The following is a 20,689-nucleotide window of genomic DNA, read 5'->3' on the forward strand; positions in this document are numbered from 1 at the left end:
CACAGGTCCCTCTCCAGCCTACCCCCAGTCCTACAGTCAGGAAAAAATAGGACCTCATTATGGTAGGCTCAGCCCTGGCCTGCATTCACTTGACCCCCGCCATTGGCTTACAGGGCCTCCTTCCAGATTCTCAGCCTCCCTTCCCTGAGCCTGACAAAGGCATCCCCAGAACAATCCTCATTGGCTAGAGAGGGACTTGGGAGTCCCTCGGTGGCTTATCCTTCCCTCTAGCTTGGGTCTTATCTGCCACAGTCAAAGGTCTGTGTGGACTGGTGACTGCTTTTGGCAGCGTCTCTAAGCAACTGGGCCTGATTCTGCCACAGAGATGACCAGCGGTATGTGTACTGTGCATGAGAGAGTTCAGTTCCTGGATGGTGGGGACAGAGAGGGCCGTGATGGTGGCTGGAAGACTGTGTTCCCTCTGGAGAGGCTCCCTAATGCCAGTCCTGCCACATCAAGCCTGTGTTTGGAGACAGTCAACTACCAAGAGTTGGTCTGGTTACCTGAGACCCTGCTGGACGGGGCCTCCCCCTTACCTCTCATGTGGTGGGATCTAACTTCATACTGGAGGAGAACTGAGCTCCCAACCATTCCTGCCAGGACAGTGGCCTGCCAGCCTTGGTCAGATCTTTTGCCATATCCATCCATGCCCATTCCCAGAGCTCCTCTCCTCATGTGTGTGGGCTGATGTGACTAGGGGACTCTTCTAGAAGAATAAGAATGGGCTGAGAAGCCAGGCCCTGATGTGACCATGCAGTGGGCTGCAGCCTCTTGTGTGGTGAGGCAGGGGAAGCTTCCTCCTGCCCCGGCCAGAGCCCCATGTTTCCTGAGCAGAAAATGCTGCTTACCTGCATCAAGTGCTACCGGAGGGAGCTGGGTGGAAGTCACAGGGGCACATGTAGTCCTCAAGTCTTTGGGATACCATGTGGTTTGAAAGGAAAAGTTCCCAGAGCTGGGGTGAGGACAGGACTCACCACTGAGCAGGGCTGGGGCCCACTCTCTGTGGGGTCATGTCGTTTCCTGCCCCTGCATCCTCCTTCCCCAACCCATTTTCTTTAGGGTGTGTCTCTCTCTTCCTTCTGCTTCTCCCCCTCACCTCATAACTGCTCTCACTTCCTTCTTTCTTCTTTTCTCTCCTCCTTACCACTCCCTCTCACAACCTCCTCCCTGACCCTACTCCCCCCATCCTTCCACATCCTTCTTTTCCCTGCTTCTTTAATCCATTTTCATCGGTTTCATGTGTTCCTCCCCACACCCCTCCCAAGAAGTATTTAATGGGTATTAAATTATTTTAAACCAACTTTCTTTAAAAAAAAAAATAGCTTGGTGATAGTGCTGACTCAGGACCATCTCACTGTTTAATATTGAATATGCAATTAATAGATAGATGTTTAGGTTTGGATCTCTTTCTCCCCTTTCTACCGCAGGAAGAATAAAAGAGCTGATTAATCTGGCTTGGGGCAAGTGTCAGCGGCAGGAGATATATGGGAGAAAGGAGATGAGGTTAGCAACTTGGAGTCAGAGAGCGATTGCCTCCCAGGCAAGTGAGGGAGGAAAGGGCTGGAGGTGCACTCAGCTGGGCCGCTGAGCAGAGGACATTGCCCACCCCCTTCAGGTGCAGGCTGGACTCCCCACCCAGGTCTCTTGGGGTGGGGCCTTGGTCATGCCATCCTCACTCTGTTCTAGGTGTGGAATCTCCCATCCTTCAAGGCCAGAAATGACCCTTCTCAAGTGTCACCTCCTCTAAGGCTTCCAGCTGTCTCTTCCTCGGGGCACCCATTTAGGACTACTGGTGACATCTGCTATCCAAGCTACCTGCCTACTCTTGAGATTTCCCTCTGTCGCTGCATCCTGGCGCAGCTACCTGAAAAGGGTACTGAAGGTGAGTCACTGCATTCCCCGGGTGACCAGGGGCCCTGGCCCTGCTATGCCTGCCTGCTGGAGATGGTTTCCAGGAGAGGCCCCTTGCTCTGTCATTGGCCTCATGAGCCCTGGGTGGGGCAGAGTAAGGATGGTACTCATGTCACCCAGGAAGGGGCAAGAGCAGGCATCCTAAGCCAGGTGGGCTTTGCTCACTCAGGCCCCTCACACTTAAGCCATCATTACCCCTCAACAACTGGACCTGGATTATCAGCATCCTTGGGACAGGAAAGACTCAGTGGGCTTGGGGTGGTGTGTCCGTGCCTTGGGGCATGGCTCCTTCAAGCAGCACAAAGATGCCAGCCAAGCCCTGGTGTGTGACCTTCAAGACCAGGCAAAGAGGGAACCTCAGCCACAGAGGCCTGTGCCTAGGTGAGCAGGTCTGAGCTGGAGGGGATCAGGAAGTGTTCTGGGAGGAGCAGGCAGGCCACCTGTGGTCAATCACACTACAGTTCCCTCGAGAACAATTAATTCTCCAAAATTATAAGTAGCTTTAGCCTATTTCATCTTTTGCCCTTAATTTAACCCTGGTAAATTTTTGTAGGGGTGGAGGGTGAGGGAGAGAGAAATTCCTTAGTACCTTGCTGGCTAATGAGCAGAAAGTCAAAGGGTAGAAGGTTCTAGGCCTGGGGAGGGTGGTGAACATGGACACTTGGGCTAGAGCCTAGGGTGGTGGAGGCTTGCAGAAGTCAGGAGCTCCTGGTCAAGAGAGCCAACAGCTGTGACTGGTTTCCTTGTCCTGCTATCTGGGCCCTCATGCTGGACACACCAGGCCTGCCTGGGGAAAAGATAGGCTGGGAGACCTTAGGGGTCTGTATCCAATGTCACTTTTTCAGGGTAGGAAGGGTCACAACTCCTTACACTTCTCTGAGTATGATGGAATATTCTGGATTTTCTAGACCCTTTCTAGGTAGTTTGTGTTCTATGGGAGGTTCTGTTCAGCTTACCATCTAGTAGGCCTTTATGTGTACTTGGGATAGGGGCTCCTCACTGATGGGCAGGAAAGAGCACCCCTGCGGGTCTTTGGCCTGGCCCAGGACCGAGTTTCCTGCTCAGGGAAGGAGCTGGGAGCACAGTTTGGGGCTGAGGCTGGGCAGAGCCCAGTAGGCATGAGGTCCAGTACAAGTGGCAAGGGGCTGGGAGTCAGCAGGTAGACTGAATGATCAGGAAGAATGATACCCTTCTCCCCGAGAAGGCAGGCCAGGAAGGGCAGACCCAGTAAGGGCCTGCAAATGGTTTCCTTGCTTTGGGCTGGTAAGTCTCTTTTTATCAGGTGATGTGAGACAGGCTCTGCACCATGGGGCAGTTTGTTGCAGGAGGAACCAGTACCTGGGTGGTGGAGGCTTGACATTTGGTGCTGGAGATACTTTCTTTGTCCTCTCCTTTCCTTTTATCTTCTTTTAAAATTGGAGTATGTTTGGACCCTATGGATGGTGATGGCGGTGGTGGTAGGGACAGGTCTGTACCCAGGGTGGACCTATGTTACTCCTGGAACTGAGGTGAGGGTGAGTGCTACAGCTACAAAGGCACTGTGATTCCTGAGTTCATCACCTGGGGACAGAGTTGCCCCTGGCTGGCCCAGAGCTTCAGGGAGAGGCAGTTCCTTAGACCAGGCTTGGCCAACTCATGCCAGGCTCTGTCAGCCTCCACATTCTGGGGCAAGCATTTATGTCCTTCTCCTCTGATGCTTGTGTCAACCTGACTTTTACCCCTTTGTCAGCCTTGTGTGTACGCCACCCACACCACAGATATACCCGCTCCAGCCTGCATACTCTTAGGGCACGGCTCCATCCACTGCCCACCTCCTGGCCAGGCATCCATTAGAATATCCAACAGGGCTTTTCTTGACAACATGGAGGTGGGCATGCCCTTTTGAGTGTCCAGGAGGGGGCAGAAAAATCCCTAAGACAAGTGACTTGTTTTCTTAGAGGCACAGACCAGCAGCCAGCTGACTCCAGTCCACACCAACTGCCTGTCCACACCAGTCACCCAAAACTCCAAAGCTCTGTCCCCAACCCCACCCATGAGGTCCCCAGAGGGACAGGAGGAGGTGATGTGGAGTCGCTGCACCCAGACAAGGAAGGAAGGGAAAAGGGGAAGTGAGGGGCAGAGACAAGTGGGCCCTCACGTGAAGGGGGCTGGCGCAGGCAGCTACTACCTCCTCGGCTCTCGCTGTCCGCGGGCTTCACCTGGATCGGCCGGTTCATCTGCAATAGAACACAGGGGGCGTTAGAGTGGGCCTGGGGAGGAGGGGACAGCACCACACACTCACAGGCACACAGGTGCAAGGGCACAGACCACACCCACTGACCACGTGCTGAGGCAAACAGGCACAGCTTTCCAAAGCTCCGCCCATCTCCCCTCATTGCACGGTTCCGTGGCTCCCACATTTCAGGGGGTTTCTCTGAATTGGAGAACCTGTGGGGCTCCTCCACTTTGAGCAGCTCTTATTAACTGGTGATACCAGAATCCGAGATTGATGGAATGCCTACCCCATCTCCTACACCCACGAGGCTCTCGTGTACCCAAAGCACATCTGTGGCCCAGCCCTGAGTCATTCAAGACAGCAGGTCTCTGGTTGCAGACAGAGCCCCTGCTTAGCATTGAGCTTCACTTCACCCTGGAAGACGTGACCTGTGGGACAGGGGTCACCAAGGCAGAGTTCAGGGGTAGGGCTCCTGATTGCAGCCAGGGTAATCCCCTCAAGGTATGTGTGGAGTGGGCACAGCCACTTGTCTCTGGTGCTGCCCAGGTGCTGGGAGGACACTAGGGAGCAGACTGACTCCCCAGGCTAGCTGGCTGCGGGCCTCTCCCTGGGATCTGCGTCAATGCCCTATTTGGTCCACTAGGGGTCTCTGAACTCCAAGCATCCTGACTCCGCAGCCCATCTTCAGTCCTTGCCTGTTGTATCAGGGTGGGTTCTCCAGTGGTGAGTTCTCATCATATTTCAGACAATAAAAATGATAGAAATCATGCCAGCGCGTGTATTTTATGTCTTTGCCAGTGTTTCTGTCTGTCATGTCCCTCCCGATCTCTTATTGCATTTGCATTTCTAGCACCTGCACAGATTTTTAGAGGCAGACAGGGCAGCAAGACACCCCCATTTTAGAGATGGAGAAGCTGAGGCAGAAAGAAGGTCATGTGCTTCCCTACTCTGCCTTTGGCAGGAGGAGGTTGGGAACCAGGTCTGCCAAGGCTGTTTCTGTGCTTCCTAATGCACCTTAAGACTGGGCTGCCAATTCCCCTCCTGAACAGAAGCTGGGCCAGCCAGTCACAATCTGCCGCCTGCCTTCCCGTCTAGGATTCAAAGTGAGTTTTGGCTGTGTCGAGACAACGGTGGTGGCGGGGGCTGGGGAGTGAGGAGCCTGTGACTCAGCAAGGTGAAGCTGAGGCCAGGGGAAGGGCAGAGCCATGGCAAGGAAGGACAGAGGCAGGAGACAGGACGTGCAGCAGACAGGGAAGGGGTGCGCTGGGCCAGTCCACTGAGAGGGGCTAGGCTGTCATTTGCTACCAGGTCCCCATTTGACATTCCTGATGGAGTTGGGGTGGGGCGGTGTGCTTTGTATATAAGCTCTGGCAGCAGAGGAAACTGTCATGTCACAGCAAACCCCAATCCCCAGGAAGGAAGAGGGATGTGAAGATGTTTCTGGTTTCCCTGTAAACACCTCCTTTCCAGGTCTTGAGGAAAGGGTCTAGAAGGCCCACCAGGTGTCTGGCTATGGGACAGGGGCTCCAGCGGGCAGCCAGTTCACTTCAGGTTTGCCTTTTGGAACGTAGCATCCCATCCTTTTTCTAGGTTCAGCCTTTCTCCCTGGGATCTCCTTTCCTACTCATCTTCCCCCAAGCCTCCTGTATTCCAGGAGGGTCCCCAGGTCTGGCCTGGACACTGTTTGGGTCATTATATTCTCTGGCACATAATTCTAGAGCCTTGTTGCTTACATAAGTTTACAGTTCTCTGAGGGAGGAATTATTATCTCCATCTTACCAGTGAGGAGACCTGACTGGGATTCAGCCAGGAGGGGCAGGTGCAGTGCTAACGATGTCATATGATTGGCTGTCCTGTATTTTCCATCAGTGACCCCAGCTGCTTTGGAGGAGGGGCCCAAGGAGGAAGTCAGTGGGGAAAATATCCACATGGAGAGGACAGTTTGGTGCCAGGTTCTCTCTCTCTCTCTCTCTCTCTCTCTCTCTCTCTCTCTCTCTCCCCAGTACTGAGGATCAAACCCAGGGTCCTGCATGTGCTAGGCAAACACTCCACCACTGAGCTATATCCCAGCCCTAGGGCCCAGTTCTTTGTGCCATGGAACTGAATACATCTCTTCAGCCTGGTATCTGGTCCTCTTGTACCACTCCTGCCCACGCCTCCAGCTCTTTCTCCTCCAAGTCCTTTCCCTGGGCCTGCAACTCAGCCGACTTTCCCCCAACTCAGCCTCCTCCTCTTGACAGCCTATTCATTCTTCAGGGCTAGTCTGTAGGGTCCCTGTTAAGGACTGAATCATCTCTCCAGATTCACATGGTAAAGCTATAACCCCCAATGTGACTATATTTGGAAATAGAACCTTTTAGAAAGTAACTAAGGATAAATGGCATTATAAGGGTGGAGCCCTAATTCCACATGACTGGTGTCCTTATAAGAAACATAAGAGACGCCAGGGGTATATGCACACAGGAAAGATCATATGAGAAAACACAGCCAACAAGGGGACCCCCTTCAAACCAGGAAGAAATTCCTCACCAGAAACCAACCCTGCCCAAAGGTTGATCCCATAGTTCCAGCCTCCAGAATGGAGAAATACATTTTGGTTGTTGAGTTACCCAATCATCTTGCTATGGTAGCCCCAGGAGATGAATGAAACCCCTAGACCATGAAGCCTGAGATATCCCAGGGGGGAAGGAAACTACAGGGAATCTTGCCCCCTTTTCCATATAGTAGGCACACTCGAGGCTGGGGATTGACCTTCATGGGATGAGGGATTCAGGCTAGCCAAGCCCCCCAAAGGGTATACAACACTTTTGAGACATGGACAGGTAGGATTATGCAAATAGATTATCTATAAGCTCACTCAAGGAAATGGAGTTTTGGAGAGGTCAAGAAATCAACCCTACCATTTAGGCACTAAGTGGTGATATCATAATGAGTCCAGAACTCCTGGCACAGTGGGCCTGGGGATGGTCCAGCAATGTTCACTGCAGAAGGCAGGGAGAGGGGAGCAGGGTCCTAATGGGGAATTTGTTTCTCCAGCAAGCATGGGGAGGAGCGTCTGGTTGAGAGGGTCAGGCAGAGGTGTGTGAACTAGGCCCAGCTGGGCTCTGCTGCTCAATCCCAACTGGAATCAGTGTGTGGAACTGAGAAAGGGAGTGAGGCTGTGCAGGAGGCTCCATTAGGGGTCAGAGCGTGCTCAGGAAGATCCCTCATCCTTAGGGCTATGTAGGGAAGAAGGCTGGGCTGCTGGAGGAGATACCTTCCCTGTATCTGAGTTCCCCACCAGTCTCCTCTTGATGGGCTGGAGAGCAATTAGGGTGAGTCCTGCCACTTGGCAGGGGCTTGGGTAGAACTATTTCTGATATGATTGGCCCCATTTTCTGTGGTAAATTTAATGAGGCAATGAAGCTTCCATGTGCATGGAACCTTTGGCTCTTCCCACCCTTAGGCAGCCATTCTATTCTTCCCCTGTCCTTGGTATCTGGGTGCTTGTGATGCTCAGTCCATGCTCCTATCTTAGGGTTGCCCTTTGGGAAACCTCCTGCCAGCTCTAGACTGCATGCCAGAGCTCCTCCATGGCCAGCTGCTGGGCTCACCTCCTCACACACAGGTCCCTTAGCTTCTTTCCAGGTTCCCTGTGGGATTTCTGACAATGTTCAACCTCCAACATGCCCTCAGTCATTGCTGGGCACCCACAGGTGCTCCAAGCAGACCAGAGGAGCAGAATTGACTTGGTTTTCATGGTGCTGGGCCTCCTGGGGAGATTTTTCATGTCCCATTCTGAGTTGAGGGTGCTCAGGGTCCAGAGAGCCTTTGCAGGGCTTGTCAGAGAGGTACTGGGCTCGATGGTGAGATAAAATACCACCCTGTGCTTTCTCAACTCTCAGCAGAAATGACTTGTTAGACTGGGGTGGGAGGGTTTCCCAGTTACACAGGAGGCTTTGGTCTAAGTGGGACCTCCCTCCCCTGTTCCTGACTTTACTTGGTCCAGCCTTGCCAAGCCCTGACTCTACTTTGAGGAGAGAGATGTGGGTGGATCCTACTGGCTTAGGGAGAGAAGGCTGACTGAGGCCTCGGAGATGGGAAGAGAGGACAAAACGGAGCATTGCCAAGGAGCGGGAGAGGCGCCAGGAGGATACCTGAGGAGCAGAGGGAGAATGAAGAGGCCTGGGAGGAGCCAAGAGTGAGGGAAGTCAAGAAGGAGAACGGGATGACCCTAATGGCCACCTCCCTACCCTTCTCTTGTAACTCTGCTTCCCAGGCCCTGGCCATGGCCTCCAGACTCCTTTGGTGCCTGTCTTCCCCATCTCCCATTCCTGTGCAGCCATTCCTCCCTGCAGAGCAGTGTGCCCCGAGAGGACCCTGGGGCTGTGCTGGCAGGAGCCTGTTTGGGTACAGGGGCTCCTTTCTGACTCTCTTTCTTAGACGTCATCAGCATTTCCACAGAGGCCCTGTGGCCATCAGTCTAGGTCTCGCCTCCAGGTGTCTGAAGGGGGTTTGCCCAGGTAGAGTTGCCTTTCCTGGGTTGGAGATGGCCCCCTGAGCCTCCTTGGAGACTTCTAGGGCCTGTCCTCTGGGATCACCATTAGCGAACAGCTCCCCTCCCACAAGCCAGCACTCCCCTCTCCCCCAAGAGGAGCCATCTCTGCTTCCTGCTGTAGGAGAGGGTGCACAGGCAGGTGGCTCCTTCCCCAGCCCTTTCTGCTCTGGCTGTGCTGCCCTTCCCCCTCCCCAACCCTCTGCCACTTTTTGCATCAACACATATCCATGCATTAAACAAGACATTCCATTAATTTCTTCATCATCATAACTTAAGCTGGGACATACCCTTTAAATATTCATTCAGCTATGAAAACTGGGCATTAAAATTTTAATAATGTCAAGCTCATTTGAACCAGGCTCCTTGGGGACGATTACGATACAATTAGAATAAATACGATGATTGAGCCGGTCGAAAGGCTTCACCTGTCCAGTCGTGGCTACCTGCGTAAAGAGAAGCCTGTTCTGGTGGACAGACAGACTGACAGACAGGCCAGCCTCTCTTCTGACTCCTTCTCCCCTTCCTCCACCCGCTCCCTGCCTCCTCTTTGCTCTCTGATGGGAGCCAGACCTCATCTCTTTCAATGAGGTCCCTCGCCATGTCTGCTCCCCATGGGTCTTTGCGGGTCTCTGCCTCCTGCTCCCTAAGAACCAGGGTGCTGCCCCTCATCCTCCTCTGGGAAGATGGCTCTGAGGAACAGCTCGGCTTCCAGTTATTCCTTTCCTGGACCTCCTGGTAAAACCTGGGCTCTGCTCACTGGGCTTATGTCAGTCATTTTCCCGTGTGTACTTTCACTCCCTTACCTTACCAGGAGTGTCTGGAAGCTGGAATGAACACCCCACCAGGGCAGGGCCAGCCTGTGGAGGGGTGCCTCAGTGGTTCCTGAATGCCCACCTGTGCTCTGCCACCAAAGAAATAGATGGCACCTTTCTGCTGCAACCTTCTTCTGAGGGCCTGCATGGAGATTTGGGTCTGAGATTCTCTCCCTCCCTTGCTGCCCGACACCTGCCTAAATCCCGAGTTGGAGAGGGTTCTAGGGCCTCCATTCACATATTCACCCTGATTCCCTCTCCCCCAAGCCCTCACTGCCCACAGAATCATGAGGCCCTTCCTGGGAGCTCGTCCCTCCAGACTCAGTCTCATGACTGAGCTTCCTTGGATCACGTGCGCACGTACACACAAGCACACAAGCAGGCTTGATTAGTGCTGTGTGACATCAGACATTCTAAAAGAATTCCCTTTGGTCGAGGGGAATTAAGATAAAAAGAGATGGTGAAGGAAATACTCTAGGGCAGTGCCCAATGCATAGCAGGCTTTCAACAAGATCAGCCTCCAGGGTTTCCCAATCTATGGCCAGAAATGCCTCAGGAAGTGGACCAGCGTTGCTAAGGAGGCCGGGATAGATGAGATGGCAGCTGAGGTTATTGCGGTGGCTTGGGGGGGATGACCAGAGTGCTCTCTGGTCAGCTGCTAAGCCCCTGGGTATAATTTCAGAGTGAGTCTGCAAGCCTTAAAGCAGAGGTTTCTGTTTCTGTCTCCTGGTGGGATGTATGAGTACCTAGTGATACTTGCTCTGGGTTCAACAGAAGGTCTCGTCTTCCCCTGAGCCATGAAATCTAGAGACCCGGATTCTCATGTTGCCTGGTCCCGTAGCAAGCACAGCTCTGTCCTCCCAGTTCCTGAACCATTCCCAGCAGCCCTGTCTGCTCACTTATGAGTATACCTGTGTGGACCTGGAGCCTTTTACTCACCTCTGTTGTTTTGGGTATCTCCAGTTCTTATTCTTATTCACTCAGGCTTTATGCTTTCCACCCCTGTCCCCAGCACACACAACAACCATGGACACTAGGAAATGGTAGACAGGACATGTTGGGGCTCACTGGGGTGTCTGTGTCCTGACCCAAGCAGCATCACTGTTCTGGCAACAAAGACATAATTGGCAGAGTCCCTTGTTCTAAGAGCAAGAAAATCTGTCATTAAAGTTACTGAAATATAATGCTCTTCCTTTCTTCTATGGTCTCTCTATTAGTCTTTTTTTTTTTTTTAATTGCTATTTAATGCTGTTTTAAGTAAAGAAAAATATAAATGATAAATTATTAGCATGAATTTTATCATTCCTCTTTATTTTATTCAATGCCAGTTTTAAATGCAAATACCAGAGCATTTACCTCTTATGCAGAATCACTGAAATTATACAAAGTTGTATTTTGTGGCTGGTGTCTAGAGGGTGTCTTGAGCTGGTTTAAAGAGACAAACACAAGGCAGACTCAAGAAGGTTAAAAGAAAGGGTCCCCAGGCAGGAACAGGTGCCAAGGGATGTCTCTCTTAGGCATTGGGACCCTAGGGTGCAGCTTGGGCTCAAGGACTGCCAAGGAAAGAAGGGATGAATACTTGTCATGCCCCAGCTGGGGGTGGGCCCTGGGAAGTTGAGGAAGATATTGCCCCTTCCTATGAGCCCCTCGCCTAAGCCAGAGTAGACAGGCAATCCTTGAGGGTATTATAAACAGCCCCAGCGTCATGACAGGTATCTGGGTGGCAGGCCTGGCCTGCTGAGACCTGACCCTGTCTGCTGCCCAGTCATACCACAGCTCTATAGCTTGGTATGTGCCAGACCCTGATACCTCTACCCTGTCCCTAGGCCACTGTTTGTTGGCACAGAGAATAGCCATGATTTCAGGAGAGGCCCAAGAGTGGGGGATTGACAGGTGGAAGGACGCAGTCTTGCATTAGCAAAGGCTCCAAGCCCCTGTCCTGTGCTCCTTCATCTTGCAACTTCACTTACTAAATACAAATTCAAAGATGAAATTTTCAGAATTTTAAGATGGTGATGGTCAAACACTAAACCCCAAGCATGGGACCCTTCTAAATGTGGGACTGCTACTTAACGATGTGACTTTTAAAGATGAACTTTGGGTGAATTTGAAAGACTAGGCTGAGAATTTTCAGCCATTGGCATAAAAGACTGGTGATGTGGTCACAACCCTGCTGCTATGGACAGAGAAGTGAACTCACAAATGTGCTTTGAGGGAACCCAGTGTGGCACTCCAGACTCTGTCCTCCATGAGAACTTTGCCTCCATGGCACTTAGAAAATTACAACTGACAAATTACTTAATGACAAAATTATTTGTTTAAAACCTCAGCAGAGCAGGATCTGCATCATATGGTACCTCGAATTCCCTGGGCTGCGCTTAGTAGGCTCTCAACAATGCTGAGGGAAAGAATGAGCCCTTGCCTGAGGGCCATCTCTGTCCCCTAGTGAGCTGGGACCATGGGGAATGGCAGAGGCATGCACATTATTTGCAGCTTGTTGTAAATATATTAGTGCTTTAATTACCTCCTTAATAAATCGCATATGGTTCTCTCCATAGAGAGGGGCTAGAGACTCAAGGAATCCTGTCTGTTGTCCTCATAAAGCTGTGACTTATGGACTCCCCCAGAGGTTATTGCAGAGTGGCACCTGGATGATTCCCCCCTGCATAGTCTAGACACTGAGGCCCACCTGGCCAGGCCAGTTGGCAACAGCCCTCAAGGTACAAGAGGGCAGTCCCCCAAGGTTGGCAGTGCAGCTGCTCCTGCCCCTTGCTGCTGGTCATCTCCTAGCCTCCTGAAAGTCTCTTTCCACTCTTAGCCCTGCAAACTAAATCAGGCGTCCTTGCAAGCACCCCGATCTTTCCTTCATGGCCTTGTTATGGTTTATGAACCATTGCAGTCCCAGATTTGTGGGTTTATTTGTTTAATGTCTGTCTTCACTCTGTGAGGGAAGGCCAGTGCCTATTTTGTTCCTGATGCACACCCAGAAGTCACCCAGCATGGCACCTGGTGCACAGTGAGTGTCCAAGAAATACTGACCAATGCACAACCAAATCCTCCACCAGGCCCCACCACTGTCCTTATTCCCTCCTCCCTCTGCTGTGCCGTTGTGGCAGGAGTGCCCAAAGGCCAGAAGCAGGTCACCAGCCGGACAGTCTTATTTCCAGCCCAAAGGGAAAGGACTTTAATCCTCCCTCCTCCGGCAAAGTGGTGTTGTTGTACCTTCGGATTAGGAAGGGTTTATTGAAGCGGCGATCATCGTTTAGAGAGACAGCCAGTGAGCACCGACCAGACAGAAGAACCGGGGTTATTGTTAAAATATGCAAATCCAGAGCCCATTGAAATGCAAACCCTCCAGATAAGATTTTTTAATAAATCTAGCTTCTGCTCCCACTGCCCGCTCTGAAGAGGCCATCTGATGCTTGTCGGGTCAGGACACATCCGGCATGTAGGCCCTGTCTGCTCTTCACCCCTCTCCTCATTTGAGCTGCTCAAGATGGGGCTGGCTGGTCACCCAAGGCCTCCAGCTCATCCCTTGGGCAAAGCTGGCTGCAAGGCCCCTGACTCCCACTCTTCACCTTTATCCCTCATCTTCTTTCATATTTGCCTATAAAGTGAAGTCCCAAGGCTTTGCCTCCTCCAGCAAGCCTTTTGTGATTGGGTCCACCCCATTACACCTGTCACTTCTTGAGTCATTGCCTCTGGACTCACTTTGGTCTGCTGCTGTCAAAAGTGGCTTTTAAGAGGATGAGGGAAGACCACTGAGAAGCAGCACAGGCTCCTGACTGTCTCTATAACATGGCTGTGACCCAGCCCAGGCATGGGTGTGCTAGCTTTAGGTCAGGACATGAGAATTCAGGCCTGTGGGCACCTGGACAGAGCACAGGTGAACTATAGCAGGTGAGGTTAGAAAGTCTTTCCCATGCTGCAGTTTAGCAATGACCACACGACAGGGCTTGTGTCCTTCAATCCTTCCTGAAACCTAAACTTGTGGGATGGTAGGATGTGGAAGGGGGTGGGCATCCAGGGACAGGAATAACAGGAACAACTCAGAGGCAGGAGGTGAGTTGAGGGAAGTTGCCCCAGAGTGAGTGAATGTGTGGGTCAGGTGGAGGCAGGTGCAAACTGGTATGGTAGTGCAAGGCCCGAACTCTGCAGTGGGCAGTGCAGCCCCCTGTTAGTTTGAGGCAGGGAAAATATCCCACAGCACTTGCTTAGAAAGAACGAAGAGGCACACGTGCACAGGAAGGGGGAGCTAGGTCAGGGGGCCTGGAGAAATGCCTGGCAAATGCTAGACCAAGAATAGCAGCGTTATCTTGGTACTTGGCCCAAGGTACCCGACCTGTGGGAAGACAAGCTTGTGCAGAGAGGCACTCCATGAATTGACTAAATGTTTCCCAGTTTGACTTTAAATCTTGACTCTAAAGTGACTTGTCTCCCCAACATGAGCCTGGCCAAGAGATGCAGCAGATGAGGGGTAGGGTGCAGAGTCCTCAGTCCAGGCAACCCCCTTTGCAGCCCACACATCCTCATTGGTCCCAGCCCCCACCAACAGGCCCAGGCAGTTGCTATGCAACAGGCTGCCCTGCTCCGCAACATTTAGGGGGCTGCAGTGGGCAGCCCTGGGGAGCCTATTCATGGGTGGCCCCCAGCTGCCCATGCTCCTTCCTTCTGCTCTCCTTCCTCTCTCTCCTCCTTTTCCAAGCCTCCTCCTCTCTAAAACCTATGTTCACAGATTGCTTTCCCCTCACTCAGAGGGCTCAAGTGAAGGGGTGCCCCTTACTGGTCACAGGTCCTCCAAGTGTTCCAGCCCCAAACCCACGGCTGCTTCTGGGAGAAAGGGAGTCTCAGCTGGCTCTTGGTATCCCTTGCCCTCTCCTTCTCTGCTGTACTGGCAGGTATCTTTGTGGGTCAATGCTTCTCTGAGCAGTGGCAGGTAAGGTGGAAGGTCACACACAACGAGACACAGCCAAGATAGACCTGATGGATCCGCACCCCGAAGCAGCTGGGCTTACACACCCGTTTCCCAGCCAGGGCTCTGAGACCCACATGGCCAATGGCAGCGGCTCTGTCTCCAAGCCCATGTCCATCCTTCCACTCCCACCAACACGCCAGGGCTGCGCTGGTGAGGTGGGAGGATCCTTGTGGTCTTAATTAAGACCGGCTGCCGTGGAAACCAAGCTCATTAGCCTGCACGGCTGGGCTGGGTCGCTAACCCTCTTCAGGGTTGGGGTGTATGATGTTTGAAAAAGCAGCAGGGGATAGATGATTCTGGGTGAAACAAGTCCCAATTTAGTTGGGGGAGAGTGGGGAGCCGGGCAGTTCCTTAGCTTCTTAGAGGCATTCCTTCCTGGGGCTGGGGGATTAAAGGGGATAACTCCAGGAAAGCTCTTAGGGCAGTGCCTGGCACTTAGTGCCCAGTGAGTGACAGCTCTTCTCTCCCTCCTCCCCCGCCTTCTGCTCTGCCTGTCTCTGCCTCTCCTCTTTGCCCTCTTCTTACTTCTCCCCCTCCTCTCTCCATTATATTGGAAGGAATGCCCCTCATCTGGGATCTGATTCCTTTTCCCCTCCATTCTTAAATCCCCTGGCTCTCTTTCAGACTCCACTGAAGGAAAAATACTGGACAGCCTCTGGGGACGAGCTGAGATTGGAGAGGGGAGGCCAGGACTGAATGAGAGGCAGCATTTGCTCTGACCTCCGGGACTTGTGCCTCATTGCCTCCGCAAGCCTCTCCTCCAGCCCTGCCCCAGCTCTGCCCTCTTCACCTGGTCTACCAGCGCTGCAGCCCACTGCGCTGATGCTCCATCCACCTACCCAGTGCTCGCTGAGCGTCTGCACGCCAGGACCTTGCATGACATTCCTCCTCCCCAGGATTCTACCCCATCTCCAGAAGAGCCTGGGTCCAGGTCTGTCCTTCCCAGCCCCAGCCGGGCTCCGTGCATTCCCTGAATGCCCAGTGTGTGGCCCTGCACTGGTAGGAACCAGCTACCCACTCACCTGTAAGTCCCTTCCTCACTCTGACCTAGGTTCTTTGGTATTTTTTCACACCCTTATAGTGGTAGGAGTTGGGCTCCCCACTGCGTGTGTGTCCTGGAACCATATTGGTCAGCTCTGGTGGTGAGGAAGGAGGTGTTGCCAGCCAGGACCCACCTCCTTCTCATCTCACCTGTCCTGTACCAGAGCTCCATGAGGCAAGGTGGGCTCACCTCCAGAGGCCACCCCAGCAGCCCAGTGGCTCTGCAGGCTCAAGGTTGTGCGTCTTTGTCTACACCTGCTCACAGTTCTCCCTTAGCCAGTATGTTCCTGGGTCCCACGCCCCCAGCAGATCTGTCCCTGAGGCTCCATACCCTGCTGCCAGGCTGAGCCCCCTCCACCACCAGGAAAGGGGTCCTGAGTTCCCCACTCCCAACCCAGACCCTCCTCCCTCACAGGGCTCCTGGCCCTCAGTCCGAGGCCTGGAGAGAGAGTCCCCAGGCATGTTAAAAGGAAAAACAAAGCCCACACCGAGTAAATGACAAATCTAGAGGAAATTGCTCTTAATCCCCATGCCACAGCCTGATGATGCTGGCCAAGCGCGAGCCTGAGTCATCCTAGAAATGGCACCGACATTTGCTTTTTGGAATTTGTTTTGTCCCTGGGCTTTAGATTTAATCATTCTCTCTCTCTCTCTCATTCTCTCTCTCTCTCTCTCTCTCTCTCTCTCTCTCTCTCTCTCTCTCTCTCTCTCACTCTCTTTCTCTCTCCTTCCCTCCCCACTCCTAATATGAGCCTGCACCGCCAGCCCGTCCAAGTCTGTTTTCCTGGCATTAATTAACACAGCTCTCCAGCCTGCAACAGGCTAAATGATGAATCAGGTTAAATTCCAGACAACAGCCGCACACCGCCATCAATTAGCCATCTCCGGGGCAGCTTCATTAATAAGCATCGATCACAGCCCTCCTCCTGGAACATGCCAGGGTCTCCGGGTCACGGGCACTGCCTTCAAGTGTGTCAGGTGTAGATGCGAGTGTGAGCTTGTGTGCCTGAAGGTTGGAGCGTGTGGTAAGGGGTCTATGGGTGAGGGTGTGTGCAAGAATGTGGGTGGGTGAGTGGGTGACTATGGGGGTGTTGTACGTATGAGTGGGTGTGTCCGTATGTTAGTGAGCAGTATGCACGTGCACCATGTGTGGCTCTGTGGGGGGACACTTGCACATATGTATGGTGTGAATGTGCGTGTTGGATGCACGGGTCGGGGGTGTGCATTCAGGTATATAGGGTGCTGGTATGCCCTCCTCGTCTCCACTGTGTCCTTCCAGTTCTCTTCCAAATTCCCTCTTCTTCCCTGTTCTGCCTCTGGCCAGATGGACTCAGGTTCCCCAGGTCCCCTGAATGCAGAGGTTCTGGCAGGTGCCACTGGCCCCTTGTCCTGTCCCCCACCACCAGAGATTCCTCCCAACTTGTACTATTATGGAGATATTTCCAAAATCCCACTGCTATCTCTACCCTCTCTCCCTGATGCATTAATGTTGCCTCTTGGTCATTCTCCCTGGCATGACCTCCAGCCTGAAGTCTCCTCTGTGCCCCTGCTGATCCCCTGGCTTTAGGGTCATCATGGTTACTGCCCAGGGGCCCAATTCATACTCTGCAATATCTCCTGTTCCTTTGGGTTGGAACCAGCCCTCTTATAGGAATTGCTACCCTCTGCCTGGATTGTCCCAGATCTTGCTCTGTCCGACATGTTGGAGGATGCTTCTTAGCCATGGGCAGCCCTGAGGCCTCAGTGATTCCCTCTGTGCACAAGCTGAGACCCTTCTCCTGGGGTTGGTGGCCACCCACTTTCTGAATGTACTCACTGTCCCTTCCTGCTGCTCCCAGTCAGAACACACTTCCTCACCAGGTGGCAGATGCCTGTGTCTCCCTTTCCTTCCCTTTATCCTGGTAGCTTCTAGCACTGCCTCCCCTCAACATGCACTGGTCCTGGGCCAGTAGTCCCACACCCCAGTGGGGAATTCACCTGTGCATTTCCAAAAGGCAGCATTAGTGGGGGCAGTTGGGGTCACCCTCAGACTCGCATGTGGGACAGCGCATCCCCAGACCCCTAAGCCTGTGTTCACGAAAGTGGGAATGGATGTGGTCTCCTGATGGGGCCACTAGCAGATCATCTTCTTAAAGGTTAATTAAGAACCTGAAGCTGGACGGCATTGCGCGGTGGTGACGGCGGATGCGGTGTCTCTCCAGACCATTAAACACTAATTAGGTTTGGAAAGTCTATAGAGCTCCTGAGGTCTTGTCAAGGCAGGTGCTGGCCCTGGGGTGCCCTTCGAAATGCCAGCACAGACACCCCGACCCCTGGCCAAGCCGCCTGGTGGCCCTGCAACCCCAGGCTTTGGGCCACATCCTGCTTCATTTCTCTCCATCTTATTGTCTCTGCCGAGCCTGGCTGTGTCTGTTCCTCCTCTGTCTGCTTGCTGCTCTTGGCACTTTGCTCTCAGGCTGGTGGTTTGTCTGGGGTCTGTCCCATGCGTCTTCTTCCTATAGCCCTTCGTGCTTGACCACCCATGGCCTCAGCCTGTGTCCTCAGTGTCTCAGAGGAAGTGCCATTGGAAGTGGGCATACAGCAGCCCTGTTGCCTGAGTGTTGGGACAGGAAGCTGAGAGTGGATGCAGAGCTGGCCTGAGCCTGTGTGGCCTCAACCAAGCCAAGGGAGAGGAGGATGTGCTGGAGCCACTGGAAGCCCGAGGCTCCACATTCTGAGCTCACACTCTCCCCTCACTTCCTCCACCTCAGCCCAGCTGAAGGACTCGCCCTGAGACGTCTGGCCTCAGAGGTTCCCAAGGGTGGAGCTTAGCCTCCCTGTCAGTACCCAGCCTCTGTTTCTGAGAGACCCAGCTCTCCCTCCCAGGCCCCTCTTTCCCAGGCTCCCATGTCAATGGCTGCTACTGAATTCAGCAAGTGCCTTCGGGAGGTGGCCACTCTCGATGGCATTCATTCATCCACTGATTGAACCCCACCTTGTTCTAAGAGGACCTCGGAGGAGGAAATGCCCCTACAAGTGGGTCCTCGTTCCTGGGCTTCCCCCCCAGGTGGGCAGTGTCCTCAGCTGGAGGACATCTTCAAAAATTGCTTCCCATAACTCACTCTCCCTTAACTTTAGCATGAAGGACTGTCACAGAGTGGAGGGATGTGCCAAACAGGGACAAAGCATGTTTATGTCCAAATATACCATACAGAAGGACCCCCAGGGTCTCCCATGCCATGGTGCAGGGTACAGAATTCTTGTCTCAGTTCTAGAAAATCTGTGAAACAGAAGTAAGTTCAGGTCCAGTTCTCTTCACAATGCGTCTGTGCTCTACCCTGACCGGCCCTGTGAGCCACACACTTTATCTGGAAAACCACCACCGTCACCATGGCTATTGTCACCACCTATCACCACCACCATGGTTACCAGCACTATTGTCACCTTCATCACTACCGTCATTGTCACCACAAGCACTTTTTATAACTTGCAGGGGCTATGGCTGAACTCAAAGGGTATCACCATTGGCAGAATCGTGTATGCTGGTGTGGGTGGAGCTATTCTGGGTAGGGTGACGCCTTCCTGGGGACCCTCACACCCTGTGGCATGGCAGCCACCTACAAACTTTGCGATAGGCTGGGCGCCACCATGGAATACCGTGGGAACAGTATGACTAGTTCGGCCACGACTAGCGGTTGATTTTAACTTAATCACCAAGGCTCTCTGTGCTCCTCCTTCACGCAGGATAGATATTAAATATCAGCTAACATCACAGAGTAGTTGTGAGAGTAGAACAAGCCACAGGAGCCAAGTCACCAATGCAGTGCCCGAGCCCAGCTCCATGTTTGCCTTCCTCTTTGGATAGTGCCTGCATGCCCGCTGCTCCTGAGAAAGGTTGGAAAGGAAATGGGCAATGTCTATCATTTAGGACCTTCTATCACCCTTGTCCTAGCCCCCAGGGTCCCCAAACTCCTGTGACAGGCAGGGCTAAGTGGGCCTGTGTGGGCCACAGGAGGCACAACCCAATTTTATAAGCACAGAGTATTATGATTGCGTTGATTTCCATCATAAATCACATTTCCTATCTCCTTCCTCTCTCTCCCGCGCCCCAAGTTAAGCCTTGGTATTTTCTTTAGCTGCTGCCACTGCTGAGCCTGGAGATGATATTAGGATAATGATGATAAATTTTACCCTGATGCCAAGCCTCTCTCTGCGTGGGGAGGGGGAGTGTTTGTCCCCCAACTGGATCTTTTGGCTGGAAGTGGAAACTTCCTGGGGACTGCGGGGAGGGAGTGTGCTTGCCTGAGCCTGGTGTGTGGATCCACACGTGGGGAAACCAGGCACGTTCGTGTGAGTGCACACACGTGCCCATGCACGGTGTCATGTGTGCGCAAAGGCCTGGAAAGCCTCTTGCTAGGACATCTGTGTGTGGACATGTGGTCCTGGCCCTGCCAGAGGAAGCAGGGGCAAGGGCAAGGGGTCAAGGTCAGCACTGAGCTTCCCAGGGTGTGGCTGTCCACAGCCTCAGGATTCCCAGTGACCTGGGATCTGTGAGTCCCCTTGTCTCCCCATGCAGCGCACCCCACATGCTGTCACAGGTGAGCCTTTTAGCCCTGATTTGTCAGGCCCTTTCCTCCTCAAGAACCTTCAGTGGCTCCCTGCCATGGAGTTGAGATGGGGTCTCCCATCTTCCTGACTCCCACAGGAATGCCCAGGCTAGGGCCGCATGGGTGTTGGCACCATTTCCCTACAAACCCCAGCCTCAGGGATTCTTCCTAAAGCACAGTCAACACCCAGGCTGGGCACCCAACCTCACCTTAACACATCTGCTGGAGGGTGGAGCCAAGTCATGGTGCTCTGAGCTCTTGGCTTATGCCTTTGCCAGCTGGGCTGGGTTCTTCACCGACTGAGCTGGAGTCCCTCAAGTGGGTGACAAAGACACCGGGGTCCCAGGTGTGGCATTATGGCATCTCTCACTGGGCTCTGGGCTGGGACACTAGAGGATGGAGAACTCACACATTCTCTGAATTGGGGGCCAGCCTTGAAGAGCCCTCAGTGGGGACATGGTCTTGTGGCTAACTCTTTATTCATTTATTAACTCATTCACTCATTGATCCTATTAACAAGTATTCCTGAGCCGAGTGTCCTCTCTTGTCTCCCAGCACCCAGGCCTGAGAGCAGACCCTGTGGTCAGTGCCCGGTCTGCCTTTATGCCCGGC

The 20,689-nt window shown here is 53.1% G+C and overlaps 1 protein-coding gene across 50 annotated transcripts in view; it reads right to left on the reverse strand.

The window, feature by feature from the left end:
* Positions 1 to 20,689, reverse strand: part of Celf4 (CUGBP Elav-like family member 4) — a 289,767-nt gene that overhangs the window by 61,459 nt on the left and 207,619 nt on the right. For 28 of the 50 annotated variants that reach the window (XM_047526068.1, XM_047526079.1, XM_047526067.1 and 25 more), the window contains exon 3: positions 4,049 to 4,127. In XM_047526068.1, the coding sequence (XP_047382024.1) occupies positions 4,049 to 4,127 (79 nt within the window). The remainder of the gene's footprint in view (positions 1 to 4,048; positions 4,128 to 20,689) is intronic. The other 22 variants (XM_047526075.1, XM_047526083.1, XM_047526074.1 and 19 more) reach the window with 1 other exon arrangement.

Source organism: Sciurus carolinensis, chromosome 15 (genome assembly GCF_902686445.1).
Source record: "Sciurus carolinensis chromosome 15, mSciCar1.2, whole genome shotgun sequence".
Lineage (NCBI taxonomy): Eukaryota > Metazoa > Chordata > Mammalia > Rodentia > Sciuridae > Sciurus > Sciurus carolinensis.